This window comes from Gymnodraco acuticeps, unplaced genomic scaffold (genome assembly GCF_902827175.1).
Source record: "Gymnodraco acuticeps unplaced genomic scaffold, fGymAcu1.1, whole genome shotgun sequence".
NCBI classification, from domain to species: domain Eukaryota; kingdom Metazoa; phylum Chordata; class Actinopteri; order Perciformes; family Bathydraconidae; genus Gymnodraco; species Gymnodraco acuticeps.
Genome location: NW_022992081.1, coordinates 2,316,048 through 2,333,019, shown reverse-complemented (window position 1 = coordinate 2,333,019; position 16,972 = coordinate 2,316,048). Strand labels below are relative to the sequence as shown.

At 38.1% G+C, this 16,972-nt stretch overlaps 1 protein-coding gene across 1 annotated transcript in view; it reads right to left on the bottom strand.

Annotated features, from left to right (window-relative positions):
- LOC117537316 (neuronal acetylcholine receptor subunit beta-2-like) overlaps positions 1 to 14,521 on the bottom strand; it is a 35,731-nt gene extending 21,210 nt beyond the window's left edge. Inside the window, 2 exon segments of the mRNA XM_034202500.1 lie at positions 8,110 to 8,255; positions 14,476 to 14,521. Of these exon segments, the coding sequence (XP_034058391.1) occupies positions 8,110 to 8,255; positions 14,476 to 14,521 (192 nt within the window).
- Positions 14,522 to 16,972: the final 2,451 nt, after the last annotated feature.

Genomic DNA, 16,972 nt, shown 5'->3' with positions numbered 1-16,972 from the left:
CTTACCTTTCGTCTCGCCTCCCTGCTTTTTGTTGCAGCCCAGGAGCCAGGTTGTAACACCAACAATGTACTGTAGAAGATCACAGTAACCAACAATGTACTGTAGAAGATCACAGTAACCAACAATGTACTGTAGATAATCACAGTAACCAACAATGTACTGTAGATATTCACAGTAACCAACACTGTACTGTAGAAGATCACAGTAACCAACAATGTACTGTAGAAGATCACAGTAACCAACAATGTACTGTAGATAATCACAGTAACCAACAATGCACTGTAGATAATCACAGTAACCAACAATGTACTGTAGATAATCACAGTAACCAACAATGTACTGTAGATATTCACAGTAACCAACACTGTACTGTAGAAGATCACAGTAACCAACAATGTACTGTAGAAGATCACAGTAACCAATAATGTACTTAGATAATCACATTAACCAACAATGTACTGTAGATAATCACAGTAACCAACAATGCACTGTAGACAATCACAGTAACCAACAATGTACTGTAGAAGATCACAGTAACCAACACTGTACTGTAGAAGATCACAGTAACCAACAATGTACTTAGATAATCACATTAACCAACAATGTACTGTAGATAATCACAGTAACCAACAATGCACTGTAGATAATCACAGTAACCAACAATGCACTGTAGATAATCACATTAACCAACAATGTACTGTAGATAATCACAGTAACCAACAATGCACTGTAGATAATCACAGTAACCAACAATGCACTGTAGATAATCACAGTAACCAACAATGCACTGTAGATAATCACAGTAACCAACAATGTACTGTAGATATTCACAGTAACCAACAATGTACTGTAGATATTCACAGTAACCAACACTGTACTGTAGAAGATCACAGTAACCAACAATGTACTGTAGATAATCACAGTAACCAACAATGCACTGTAGATAATCACAGTAACCAACAATGTACTGTAGATAATCACAGTAACCAACAATGCACTGTAGATAATCACAGTAACCAACAATGTACTGTAGATAATCACAGTAACCAACAATGTACTGTAGATAATCACAGTAAACAACAATGTACTGTAGATAATCACAGTAACCAACAATGCACTGTAGATAATCACAGTAACCAACAATGTACTGTAGATATTCACAGTAACCAACAATGTACTGTAGATAATCACAGTAACCAACAATGTACTGTAGATATTCACAGTAACCAACAATGTACTGTAGATAATCACAGTAACCAACAATGCACTGTAGATAATCACAGTAACCAACAATGTACTGTAGATAATCACAGTAACCAACAATGCACTGTAGATAATCACAGTAACCAACAATGCACTGTAGATAATCACAGTAACCAACAATGTACTGTAGATAATCACAGTAACCAACAATGTACTGTAGATAATCACAGTAACCAACAATGCACTGTAGATAATCACAGTAACCAACAATGTACTGTAGATATTCACAGTAACCAACAATGTACTGTAGAAGATCACAGTAACCAACAATGTACTGTAGATAATCACAGTAACCAACAATGCACTGTAGATAATCACAGTAACCAACAATGTACTGTAGATAATCACAGTAACCAACAATGCACTGTAGATAATCACAGTAACCAACAATGCACTGTAGATAATCACAGTAACCAACAATGTACTGTAGAAGATCACAGTAACCAACAATGTACTGTAGAAGATCACAGTAACCAACAATGTACTTAGATAATCACATTAACCAACAATGTACTGTAGAAGATCACAGTAACCAACAATGTACTGTAGATAATCACAGTAACCAACAATGTACTGTAGATAATCACAGTAACCAACAATGCACTGTAGATAATCACAGTAACCAACAATGTACTGTAGAAGATCACAGTAACCAACAATGTACTGTAGAAGATCACAGTAACCAACAATGTACTTAGATAATCACATTAACCAACAATGTACTGTAGAAGATCACAGTAACCAACAATGTACTGTAGATAATCACAGTAACCAACAATGTACTGTAGATAATCACAGTAACCAACAATTCACTGTAGATAATCACAGTAACCAACAATGCACTGTAGATAATCACAGTAACCAACAATGTACTGTAGATATTCACAGTAACCAACAATGCACTGTAGAAGATCACAGGAACCAACAATGTACTGTAGATAATCACAGTAACCAACAATGCACTGTAGATAATCACAGTAACCAACAATGTACTGTAGATAATCACAGTAACCAACAATGTACTGTAGATAATCACAGTAACCAACAATGTACTGTAGATAATCACATTAACCAACAATGTACTGTAGAATATCACAGTAACCAACAATGTACTGTAGATAATCACAGTAACCAACAATGTACTGTAGATAATCACAGTAACCAACAATTCACTGTAGATAATCACAGTAACCAACAATGCACTGTAGATAATCACAGTAACCAACAATGTACTGTAGATAATCACAGTAACCAACAATGCACTGTAGATAATCACAGTAACCAACAATGTACTGTAGATAATCACAGTAACCAACAATGTACTGTAGATAATCACAGTAACCAACAATGCACTGTAGATAATCACAGTAACCAACAATGTACTGTAGATAATCACAGTAACCAACAATGTACTGTAGATAATCACAGTAACCAACAATGCACTGTAGATAATCACAGTAACCAACAATGTACTGTAGATATTCACAGTAACCAACAATGTACTGTAGAAGATCACAGTAACCAACAATGTACTGTAGATAATCACAGTAACCAACAATGCACTGTAGATAATCACAGTAACCAACAATGTACTGTAGATAATCACAGTAACCAACAATGCACTGTAGATAATCACAGTATCCAACAATGCACTGTAGATAATCACAGTAACCAACAATGTACTGTAGAAGATCACAGTAACCAACAATGTACTGTAGAAGATCACAGTAACCAACAATGTACTTAGATAATCACATTAACCAACAATGTACTGTAGAAGATCACAGTAACCAACAATGTACTGTAGATAATCACAGTAACCAACAATGTACTGTAGATAATCACAGTAACCAACAATGCACTGTAGATAATCACAGTAACCAACAATGTACTGTAGATATTCACAGTAACCAACAATGTACTGTAGAAGATCACAGTAACCAACAATGTACTGTAGAAGATCACAGTAACCAACAATGTACTGTAGATAATCACAGTAACCAACAATGTACTGTAGATAATCACAGTAACCAACAATTCACTGTAGATAATCACAGTAACCAACAATGCACTGTAGATATTCACAGTAACCAACAATGCACTGTAGAAGATCACAGGAACCAACAATGTACTGTAGAAGGTCACAGTAACCAACAATGTACTGTAGAAGATCACAGTAACCAACAATGTACTGTAGAAGATCACAGTAACCAACACTGCACTGTAGAAGATCACAGTAACCAACAATGCACTGTAGATAATCACAGTAACCAACAATGTACTGTAGAAGATCACAGTAACCAACAATGTACTGTAGAAGATCACAGTAACCAACAATGCACTGTAGAAGATCACAGTAACCAACAATGCACTGTAGATAATCACAGTAACCAACAATGTACTGTAGAAGATCACAGTAACCAACAATGTACTGTAGATAATCACAGTAACCAACAATGTACTGTAGAAGATCACAGTAACCAAAAATGTACTGTAGATAATCACAGTAACCAACACTGTACTGTAGAAGATCACAGTAACCAACAATGCACTGTAGAAGATCACAGTAACCAACAATGTACTGTAGAAGATCACAGTAACCAACAATGTACTGTAGAAGATCACACTAACCAACAATGTACTGTAGAAGATCACAGTAACCAACAATGCATTGTAGAAGATCACAGTAACCAACAATGTACTGTAGATAATCACAGTAACCAACAATGTACTGTAGATATTCACAGTAACACTGTACTGTAGAAGATCACAGTAACCAACGATGTACTGTAGAAGATCACAGTAACCAACTGTGACGACCCCTCCACACCACGTGGGGTGCCGTCTGGTTGTGTGTGTTTTCTGTGTGATTGCAGGTCCCAGCTGCAATCTGTCTGATGAGGCGCACCTGCCGGGTGAGCCACGCTGAAAAGGATATAGGAGGAGCAAGCCGGATACGTCGCTCTCACTCCTCTGGGCACTCTCTCCGTGCCAGCCTCGGGGATCTGTGGCTGGTTTTTTCATTACATTGTTTATAAGAGAATAAACTATTGCTATTTTCTTACCTTTCGTCTCGCATCCCTGCTTTTTGTTGCAGCCCAGGAGCCAGGTTGTAACACCAACAATGTACTGTAGAAGATCACAGTAACCAACAATGTACTGTAGAAGATTACAGTAACCAACAATGTACTGTAGAAGATCACAGTAACCAACAATGTACTGTAGAAGATCACAGTAACCAACAATGCACTGTAGATAATCACAGTAACCAACAATGTACTGTAGATATTCACAGTAACCAACAATGTACTGTAGAAGATCACAGTAACCAACAATGTACTGTAGATAATCACAGTAACCAACAATGTACTGTAGAAGATCACAGTAACCAACAATGTACTGTAGATAATCACAGTAACCAACAATGTACTGTAGAAGATCACAGTAACCAACAATGTACTGTAGATAATCACAGTAACCAAAAAAGAAAGAACCAACCGAAAAACCCCATTTCTAGAATAGCTAAAATATCTAAAATATCTTAAATAAACCAACATATTTTTCTTAATATACATAATCTTGATGCAGTGTAATTACTAGTTTGGCTATACTAGATATTTTATATACTTAGTAGATATATATTTGTAAGACCCTATGTCTTTGCAAACCGGAAGAACTACAAATGTGGTGCTGATTTATACAAAGAATGTGTCTTGGCATTGCACCTTAAAAACGCAACACAGAGGAATAAAAACAGACAAAAGTAAGGTAATAATCATCATTTTTATTATTATTGTGGCGGCTCGAAAGTAGACGAGAATAGCCGATTGCAGCTGGGGGAGGTCTCAAAAAGCTTGCCTGAAGTCGGACAGCTCAGAGTCGGCTTGACTCGGTTTGCAATGGTGGAATTTGCGTTGGCGTTCTTCGTTGCAGATGAACAATTATTATATCACTACAAATGAATGACTCAAGTGTCTGTTCTTTTTTAAACAAATCAATACAAGGGGGGTTGAATCCTACATGTAAAAGACAGAACCACTACTTTGCAAAACTACTTCCGTCAGTGGTCTTGACCAGTTTGCATTTATAAAGAATGCACAAATGTGTTTAATCGTTAATGTCAGATATGTAAATACATTTGTTCCTGCTTAAGATTAGATTCAACTTTATTGTTATTGCACAGGTTACAGGTACTGAGAAAACAAAATGCAGTTTAGCTTCTATCCAGGAGTGCAAAAAGCAGTAAAGTGAAAAGCAATGTACACAATCTACAGAATACAATTTAGAATGAATTGAATGATGAATAAACAGTGAGGGGTATGAACAACAGGACACAGGAGTGGTTTAAATAAACTGGGTTTTTTTTATTTACCCAAAAGTACACATTAAACATCATAAATCTATAAATTCTAATAACTAGGCCTATAAAAGAGGTTAACAGAAAATACCTCAAAGAAACATGGCATCATTAACACTTAGGTGTTAACTCAACCAACTGACCTGCTACAATGAAAACCCAAGGAACCTATATAGGGGCTTGGCCAAACCAAGTTGAAACCAAGGGATAATTAATAGTAACAGAAAACACAAAGGACACTGACAAAACCCAAATCCCCCCTTTAACATGGAAGCAGGTGGTTTGTCCCAATCTGTCCCAATTGGCTCCTTGCAGTATTTATGAGTCCTCAGCGCTAGACCACGCCCTTTGCTGAACCATGAAGTAAACTCCCCCAATGGACATGGTAACTCAAGAGACAAAGAAAGTAATTAATACAAATAATTTTGTCAGTTAATTTATGTAACCCTAGCCAAAGTTTGACAGTCCGACGTCAGGCCGCTTAGTGAAAAAGCAAGTTAAGCTAACTACTCGGCAAGCTTATCAAAATGTCTTACACGTGTAAGGTTTGTAAGTTCAGTACAGGGTCCATTCCTGCATGCATTTGGTTGTTTGTATTCAAAGTGTTTTAAAATATTGTGTATTGTCTAAGAATAGTGATAATGTATTTGCCAAACAGTGCCTTTTGTTGTGTCTCGTCAAATGTGTTAGTTATGTTTATACATTATGTCTGTAATTTCATGTTTAGTCAGGTTTTCATGTTTATTCATGTCATGTCAGGTCTGTCTATTTATGTCATCCATCTCTAGTTCAGTCCCCGTGTTTCATGTTGTGTCTCGTTTTCCATTTCCTGTTTCATTTTCTACTTACCTCTTGTCTCTCATTTCAGGCCCTGTTACTTCCTCCCTTTGTGTGTTTTCCCGCCATCGTCAGCCCCGCCCCTGATTGTTTCCACCTGTTCCCACTCACCTCATGTTTAAATAGTCCTGTCTCCCCCCTGTCCTGTGTCAGTTTGTGTTTGTTCCCACGTGTGGTCGTGCCAGGCCTCAGCAAAGAGAGGATCGTTTGCAGTCTTGTCAGGTTGTGTTGTTTTGTTAGTTTAAGTTTATCTTAAGTTCTCTTTTTGCTATGCTTAGTTTTTTCCTCCTTGTGAGCGTTTTTTTTTGTTATTCTAGTACTTACTCTGTTAAGAGGGATTTTCTGTTCAATGACATTAAAAAGAAAATGTTTGTTACATTCAAGACTGTCTCTGGGTCGTGCATTTGGGTTCTCCAGTCTGTGTCGAGGACGGGACACCTTTTCAACTACAGCACGTCTCTAAATTGGCTTGGCAGAAGAAATGGCTTCATATTCTGTTTTGTTATCGCCACTGTTTTAAAAATGCAATCTCCATGTTTTTGGATATTAATATCGATTGTTTTATGGATGAAAATATTTATCATTTAGCACAAGAAAATACATGGTCTTGATACCGTTCAACAATTAAGAATGCATTGTTAAAATGTGTTTGCTGTCTCCCTGCCGTTATTGGTGAGCTTTAAAATTGTGTCAAGAATTTCTGGTAATCTGTAAATTACCAGCATGACATGAAGTATACTATAATATATTGTTTTACAGTTAAAATACTGATACTGTAACTTAAAATTATAGCATTAAAGTTTCTATTTTACAATGGAAACACTATTACCGTAAACAAAAATACAATGCTTGGAAATTACTGTTTTATTTTACAGCTATAACAAAAATAAAGTAATTAAATATAGTTTCATTTTACAGTTAAAACACTATTACCGTAAACACAAATACAGTACTTGGAAGTTACTGTGTTTCATTTTACACTGTTACTGTAAATAAAAATGTGTAAATACTGTGATTACCTTTACAGTATTTAACTGGCAACAATTGACAAGTTACTTACTGTAATTCATTTTATAGTAAGTAACTTGTCAATTGCTGCCAGTTAAATACTGTGAATTTCACGGTACGTTTCTTACAGTGTACTACATATTCTCAATTTTTCTTCTACGTTCAACTTCTACCCCACTACATCTCAGAGGTAAATATTGTACTTCCACTACATTTTTCTGCAGTAACTTTGACGATTAGAAAAATATATAATCAACAAATAATCATGTATTATTATTATTATAGTAAAATTCACGCAGTAAACCTCTTTTAATAGCTGCCCCTTTAAAGTAATGAACACAACAATGCATCACTACTCAATTAAGTAATAACATATATTATTCTGAAATAAGAGATTGTGCTGTTGAGTCATTCTGATACAATAAGTACAATTTGAAACCTATACTATCTTACTATACTTAAATTAGATTTTTAGTGTAAGATCTCTACTTGTAAAATAGTTGTTCCACACTGTAGTGTTGCTTCTTTAACATAAGTTCAGAGCTGAATACTCTGTCCACCTCTGTCAAACAGGTAGAAATAAGGAGCATTTTTGTGAGACTCAGGGCTTTTGTCAATATCTGAATAAAATCAAATATACTTACGATACTGATGAGCTGCGCCAGAGACACCTGTATGGAGATGGTGACCTGCTGCGTCTTATTGATGGCCGGTCTGATCAGTTTGTTGTAGCGCTCCGGACTCAACAGGTAGTTCACCAGCCGCTCCTCTGCGTTCTCCGCCCTGCTGCCTACAAGCCACAATGCAGAGAGTTGGAAAACATTCAATTTTGAAAGGGATTTAAATGTTTTAAGTTGTATTTTCAATTTAAATCTATTTTTTTTAAAAGGTAAATGTATATCATACATTTCAAAATACAAAAAATACATGTTAATAAAGCTGTTGTCTTTTTATGTCCTTGGCAATGACTTCAAATGCAACAATTATGTGTGCGTGTTAGCGTTGCTGTTCCAAGCGTGACATCACAGTTTGTTTTCAGTTCAGTGTCACAATGATGAACAATAAACAAGTTGGCTGTAAATGAAGTAAATGTTTCCAAAGGGGCATTACGGTGGAATCCTGTGTTCTCTTTATAATGCCAGTGTGTATGTGTTGGTGCTTCTTGCGGTCTCACGCTTAACTGCAGGGTTTTAGAGCAAAAGAACAAACAAAAAAACCCAGTCATGCATCCTCCCCCTGTGAGAGGACCCCTGAAGCTTTGTGTTTCCTCAGCCCTAAAGTATTGGTTATGTAAAAAGTGATTGTATGAATAAGTCAGAAGCAAAATGCTCTCCTGGCTTCCCTCAGCCATTGTGTCTACATTGTCAAACAAACTGATAACAGCGGAGAGCGCGTTAAATATTTGGAATGCTTCAGCCCCTCTGTGCCACATGAAGTTTCTGCTGTGGTAAGATCACATGCAGCGAAGGCTGAGTGAGCTTCTTTTTCCAGAACAGCACCCTGCTGTACCAAGTTTTCATGTCACATTCAACGGCAAAAGTTTCAGCTATTTTGAAAGCAAGAGAGGCAAGGGAATCTGGAACTTAATGGAACTTCAGTTTAAAGTTTATTTTGACTTAATAATGAATTAGTTGATAAATTATTGTTGACATCATGTCTAAGAACCTGAGTCTATTAACACAAGAAGAAGATGTAAGTTAAACTGTTAATATAGTAGTAAGAGGCCTTAATCATATTTATATTCCATTTGAAGTGACTTTAAGTTAGTTAATGCTTGTATTTAACGTATAACCATGTTTGGGAAAGTTTAAGATGATACCTTGCAAATGATTCAGTTATTATGTAGTATATACTGCAAACATGTGTAACCTATTGGGAAAGAACACAAGGGGTTAGGTAATAATAAAGGGAAATTCAGCACACTTTGATGTACATTTCCCATCAGTTTGGATGCTAAAGAATGTCTCTATGCCTTCTATGTTGACCAAGAAACCATCACTTGTATTGCAATGTATACAAAAGCAAAAATGGTACCACAACGTATGAGTGCAGAGGATGTTATATCGTAATTCAGCTCGGCTTTTAATACACTGCAGCCTCACATCTTGCTTTAAAAACTGATAAAGATCAGTATAAATCCTTTTATCTTGAAATGGTATTTTTCGTTTTTAACCAATCGCACTCAGCATGTCAGGGTCAACAATGCCGTCTCAGAGCCCCGGACCATTAGTACAGGAGCCCCCCAGGGTTGTGTGAGCTCCCCGGTCCTCTTCACACTGTACACAAACGACTGTACGAGAATCCACCCGGAGAATTATATCATCAAATTCGCAGATGATACAGCCATCCTTGGCTTAATGCACAAAGGCAGCAGTTCATCGGCTTATCACTCTGAAATAGAGAGATTTGTGCAGTGGTGTGATTTTAACCATCTTGTGCTGAATGTGAAGAAGACTGAGGAGATGGTGTGGGACCCAAAGGCAGTGGGTGACCTTAGGCCGGTGGTTATCCACAATGAACCCATAACTCAGGTCAGCTCCTATAAGTACCTTGGTGTCCATCTAGATAATACACTCAGCTGGAAGGCGCATGTTCAAGGTCTGTGCTCTAGACTTCAACAGCGGTTGTACTTTCTGCGTCGACTCCGGGTTTTCGGAGTCGACCAGAAGTTCATGTTACTGTTCTATCATGCAGTGTTGGAGAGCATCATTAGGTATGGTATTACTGCCTGGTATGGTAACTTGACAGTGCAGTCAAAGTCACAGATCGCTCGCCTGGTACAGACTGCTATGAAAATTATGGGGGTTAAAAAACACCCATCTCTCTAAAACATATACGAGCAGTCCATTATCAGACAGGCAAAAAAAATTGTGTCTGATCCCACCCACATTCTCCACCCAGAATTCCAGCTCCTACCTTCTGGTAGAAGATTCAGGGTTCCCAAGAGCAGGCTGAACCGCTATAAGCACTCATTCCTACCTATGTCCATTAAGCTTCTTAACATTCACATGAAATGAAATGTACTTTCTTTTTAAATGTTGGCCATGAGGGGTAGTGCAATAGGTCGCCATTGTCAGTATGTGCGTCTGTATTGTGTTTGTTCAAACGGTGTATGACTGATGATATGTGTATGTCTCTTAATGTCCACTATGTTTGTATATGTACATGTATGCGGAACTGCAGGACGGAGTCCAGAACAAATTTCCTTACGGGGACAATAAAGTATATCGTATCGTATCGTATTTATTCATGTATATGGCTGAAGAAATGCAGCAAAGAGAAGCCAAGGATGTTGCTGCATTACATTTGCAAGAAGATATGGCCAAATGGGGACGCTTCGCCATCAGATGCTTATGCCCAATTCACCTTGGTACATAATGGGAATGACAACTGATAATAGCATGTTCTGTCAAATATTTAGGCGTGTTATGGTAGTAGAAGCTAATGTAGCATCGAGCTGCCAGTTTTCAGCAGAAATGAGGAGGCTACAAACGTCTTTTAAGCTCACTTTTCTCCCGGATTTTAAACAAGCAGTCTTCAGACCCAGCAAATGGCTCAAGTGACATCTTGAAGAAATTTGCAATTTTTCACAAAGCTCCCTCTAGGGCCAAAAGGGCTCTTTATAACTTCCAAAACAGACTGTGATGTATACAATTGATGAAGTTGTATATTTTTTTATAACTGGTTTGTATTTTAATCTCTATGTTTTACGACAGATTCAGTAAAAGCACAGATGCTGAGGAATAGTGCCGAACATTATTGCATATAACAAGAGCTGGTCAAATCACCAGTCCTTCGGGGGAAATACAAACACTCACAACAACATGGTGAAAGATACAGTGAAGTGCTATGCGCCTTCTTGGTGTATTACATCATTTCAATAATTCAAAGCTTGATTCTAGTGTATCTTTGCCTTGATGGATGTAACAGAATAATGCTTGGCTGTGTTTCCTGTCGTATCGGATCTTTGTCAGAGTCCATTAGTTGTCTGTTGCGCGGATATTACGTCGATGGCTCAGATTTTTTTTTGTCTCATTAATTATTTTCCTATTGCGCTAAAGCGAAAGAGAAACCCACCAGATAATGCAATTTCCGGGAAAAAAACCCTGCAAGAAGGTCGGCTTGAAAAAAAAAAGAAGCTCTCCTTTTAGGACACTGGTGAAGACAGCCAAGTGTTCTGCCTAAAAGACTGTGCTCTCTTGGCGGTAGGTATAAAATAGCCTCCTGTAAATTATTCAAGGGCCCATCTGCTTTTACTTACAAGTATCTTCAAAGTATGAACCACAAACAGTTTTTTAGGACCCTGTCTGTGAGGAAAAGTTGAGAGTTTGAATATAGAAACTCATTTTTGTCATCAAAGAGATTCACAGGGGTCCTCTGAGTGTCTTAAAGTGGCCCTATTATGCTAATTGAACAACAAGTGACATCTTATGTAATTTCCAGGTTTCATAATTGTATTTCTACTGTGATATGTTTACATGCTTGAATGTTCAAAAAGTGCTTTATTTTTCATTCATATTGTTTATCTGATTGGTTAGCTGACAGGCTCTGTTGTGATTGGTCAACCACTGAGAGATTTCCCGCCCATTAGCCTATCACATACAATGTATGAAGCCAATAGAAGCTTGAGTGTTACCAGTGGCGTTTTCTGCTGGAGTTCAAGGGAAGCCAGGCTTCCCCTGTTTTTTCGGATTGTAGTTATAATTTTAATAAATAAATAAAAACACTTCGTTTGGTTTCGGTAATTTGTCTGCGCTGTGTGTTGCTGCCGGCCCGTCTCTCCCCCATTCTCATTGAGTATTTTACAAATAGTGAAACAGCGCCCCTCTACATGTTATGGTGAAACAGTAAATTGCACTCTCTGTTGCGAGAGGAGGCCAGCAGAAATTGGCTTCCCTTGGTGACAAAAATGGAGGGATTGACCAATCAGACAAGGCTCACGTCATGCCCCTGCCAACCTGTGATTAGTCAGGGCCTTGCCAAGGGAAGCCAGAGGCGGCTGGCTTCCCTCACAATCCAATCAAATCGCATCAATTTAGTGTGGCAGTGACGCATCCTAAAACCCGGAAGTAAGCTGCGCTCGGTTTCCCTCGACAAAAAGGCAATGGGATTTCTCCATAAGATTTTGGAAAATAGCTCGAAATAAGGTCAGTGGAAAACAAACCTGTTAGATAAATGCACGTTTTGTTCAGTCGGATAATATCCACATGTCTACCCTACTTTTATAATTTTCGAATCATAAATCTAATCGATAGAAGATAGATAGCGTCACTGCACCACTCTCACCGCCGTTAGAAAGTAGCAAGCAATTGAAGCAAGTGCAATTATGGAGGGTGGAGATTTGGAGTATTTCATCAAAAATAATTGTACTAAACTTCTGCTACAGCAGCAACAACAAATACAATCTGATGACAGGCCAATGCCCAAACTGGAGCTGTGTACAGCGAGGAAAAAAGGAGCGAATCGAACGTAAAACGTTAAAGGTCTCCTGATTTAGTTTGTGAATGAATGCTTATTAGAGTTTGGGCTGGAGAGTGCGTGCGGACCTGTCGGTTAGATAACAGGCGTGTGTAAGTCCTGCATCTGTATGATACAAATGTGTGTAAAATGATACCGGGTGCTGTAATCATTCATCTGGTTACGTTATTACATTGACCACCACACCCCCAATCCAAAAGAAAGGACGTATTATTGGCTTCCCCTAATTTTTTCCCCACGCCACGCTACTGAGTGTTACATAGTGATGTCACTATATAACACAAATGTAAAAAAGGACTATTATCAAGGTGTTTCAGGCAGGGGGAGTGTGTAGGAGAGGAAAGGGTAAATCTCAAAAAGCATAATAGGGCCTCTTTAAGTCATGAGGGCTCACACTTATCACCAGGCTCTATCTATACCCACAATGTAAACGAGATGTCACAGAATACAAATATGTACTGTATAAGGTCATTATCGCAACATTTGTATCAGCAACTGGTAGCTACCAATCACATCAGGAACTGTTTTTGTTCTTATGCTATTTAAAGACACACATAGCGAAGCCTAGCTATTATTAATGAAACTCAGGTCATGTCCTTGATGTTCTCTCTGGAAAATGGGGATGTGGGCAGCTGGAGGAGCTGTTATTCTACAAATAAACTACACCTGATGGGGTATTTGATGGTGATGTTGATATCCTTTTCCACTCAATTGTATTTCAAATGTGGCTGGTTAAAAAATCAAGTATATTAAATGGAATTTCAGTAAAATAATGTGTATGATATTTCTGGTATGTGGAGAAGAGGTTGAATTATGTATTGTGTGTAATGCATTGCATCATCACAAAATAAAAAACAGCAGTTTGAACAGTATGTCCTCTCAAAGACTTCTCACAGTTGGATTTACAGTAATGAACCTTTCATAGCAAATAAGCCTAAATTCTGGATATCTTCTCATTTCATTAATAGCCCATTTCAAATTAGTGACACCTTTAATGTGAACTGTGCATCATTATCTACAACAAATTTGTATTATTGGGTAAGTTATCGCTTTGCAGCTCACTGAAACCTAATAAAGACAATTTCCTGTGTGTGTGTGTGTGTGTGTGTGGTGTGTGTGTGTGTGTGTGTGTGTGTGTGTGTGTGTGTGTGTGTGTGTGTGTGTGTGTGTGTGTGTGTGTGTGTGTGTGTGTGTGTGTGTGTGTGTGTGTGTGTGTGTGTGTGTGTGTGTGAGAGAGAGAGAGAGCGAGAGAGGGAGAGAGAGAGAGGGGGGGTTATTGAAGTGTGTCTTTATCTTTTTGCATAATTGCAAAATTGTGTGTGCATCAGCACCATGGACATTGTTTAATGATGGACAGAAAATGTACATTTGTTAAACGCATTTTTTTTTGTACAATAGCTGACTATATCAATAATACTGATTTTGAAAATCACAACGCGTTTTTGTGGTGAAAATATAATAATTAAGAACATTTTTTAAAACACTCGTTTTAATACGTCACCACACAGCCATACTTTGACAGGGGAACTTACTTGTGAGAGAGAGGATGAAGAGCAGGAGGACAGCGCTGGAAGTCATCTCCTTTCTTGGAAGACCTTGTTACTTTCTTATATTGTCCTCCAAAAAAACTGCATCAACAGTGAACAGCTGAAATATACAGTGTTAATACTCCGTCCCGATATCGTAAGCCTTTTTACAACTCACTTCTCTCCACGCGGAGTGATCTCCTTTTACCGGAATACTGAGCAGCGTCAAACCATACAAAATAAACTTCTCTAATATGATAAAGAGGTTATTTGAAGACAATGTTTATCTGCCAGAGACAATATGTTGGTCTTTTATTTTATAGATGACTAATAGAGAAGCTGTGCTGTCCATTGTGCGAAGCCACGGGGAAATTTAACCGATCCGAATACAGCTGTCCGACTGAGTGCCGCTCTTGTCGTCCATACAAAAAAATCCGTATTTAACTTCTTCTCTGCTTGTAGGCAGCCACGCTCACCTGCGCTGTTCCGTCGTTTCTGATAAAAAGCAGACAAGTTTAAAATAAATTCGGCACAGTGGCAGAAAGAGCAGCGTGAACGGGAAGGATGCGCATTGTACATCTGTTTCCCACGAAACTCCGTGTGGCCCCGAGGTGAAGCCAGGAGGAGGAGGAGGAGGAGGAGGGTGTGAGTGTGTGTGTGTGTGTGTTCCTCATTGAGCTCCGTCACGGCTTCAACTGATGTAGAGCTGCCGGTCGGTTAGCTGAGCCAGTGGTGCTGTGGTAGTCGACTTATCATGGCACTAAGCGAACACAAACTTCGACCAGAAAAGGAGGGAAACGCGCACGAGACCACAGCACAGGGCCGTAACCGGACCTATGATAGAATCTGTCAGTACTTGCATATTCATGTGAGCTAAAGGAGCATAAGGCTACGACATTCTGTGCTAATATGGACACATTTACTCCAGGAATATTCGTTATAGTATAAACAGAAAGCCATGCCGTGCCAGCTGTCACCAGAAGTTGTCATAATGTGAGAGGGGAGGGCTCTAGGGGGGAGTAATGGAATAACACATGAAGCAAAAATACAACATCTAATAAAATATGATATTGCAGGATTTTAGAAAAAGACAAGGAACTGATGTTCTCAGTTTGGTCTACAGGGTAATGTGTTGAAACCTACTTAAAGTACTCAATCTATTTATATACATTTTCGTTATTGTATACATGATTGACAGACGCTATCCATGCAGAATAGAGAAAAAATACTGCTACCCCCTCATGAATGCAATCATTTGACTTAGCTTATTTTTATTTATTTTTTAAAGCAAGAAATTACCTTTTATTTATAAAAATATATATTGTGAAAATAATGATTGAATCATGAGTGCCAATACCTCTGAGGGTCCAGACACTCCATTCTGTTTCTCATATTTACATTGTATATATGCATTCTGTATTTATATATATATTAATTTCATTGGATTTACATTATCACATATAACTGTAAAGGAACTTTTTTGTATAGACCCCAGCAAGATAAACTAATTGGGATCCTAAAAAATCTGTATTGATCCCCAATAACAGCATGCCCAGCTAAAGTGAAACCAAGCAAGACAATCCACATGCTGCACATTTTGGATTGCATCTGTAACAGCAACAATCTTTATCTTTTAAGATTACCTCAAACTTGTTTTTTTATTAATTCAAAATATTATTTCCACATGACACTTGTTGCATACTGGATGACAATCGCTCCGAAACGAGTTGTGATTCAGCAGAATCCTCTCCAGCTGTATTTAAATGAGGTGAACACAGAAAATGTTCCCTCTTCAGAAGGAGAATGTCAAAAAATAGCTCTGACCCTGCATCGTTCTGCATCGCGACAGCAACAAGAACACATTTTTGACCAGAGGGCGACTTTCAAATCAGGGCGTAGTGGGAATTGCTGTCACCACGATGTCTTTATTCATCCACCATCTGCAGCCTTGCTGTAATTCAACTCAGAAAAGAATAACTTCCTGTGCTGTAGTTAGTTGTATTCCTATCAAACTGTTTATATTGCTATGTATTGATTGTGTTACGTTATCTTGCTGTTAAACACATTGAGCTGCATCTTTTCATAAAGTGCTATCCAAATAATGTTATTATAATCATTACATAATCTCAGGGCTGCTATACAGAAACCCAGTGTGTGGGCCTCGCCTTTATATTCATACCAGGAGTCAGACCAAGCGCACATGGCTATGATTTGCCATTACAGTAAAAGGAGAGTCATGTCGCAGGCCACTCAGCTGTAGGATTCACGAAAAAGACAGAGAAAGGCTCGGTTGTGAAAGCAATAAAGAGGAGAAGACAGGGAGTCTGCACCTTTTTGAGATATTCCTGCTTCTTGCTCATGAATAACCCAATGCAGATGTACTGGCTGACAGGGGCCATAATAGATTCCAGGGGAATTGAGAGGGTCTTTAATTAGTTTTGTCACAAGTCACAAGCAAGATACAAATACAAAATCAACAATCTTGTGTCAAAAACCAAAATAA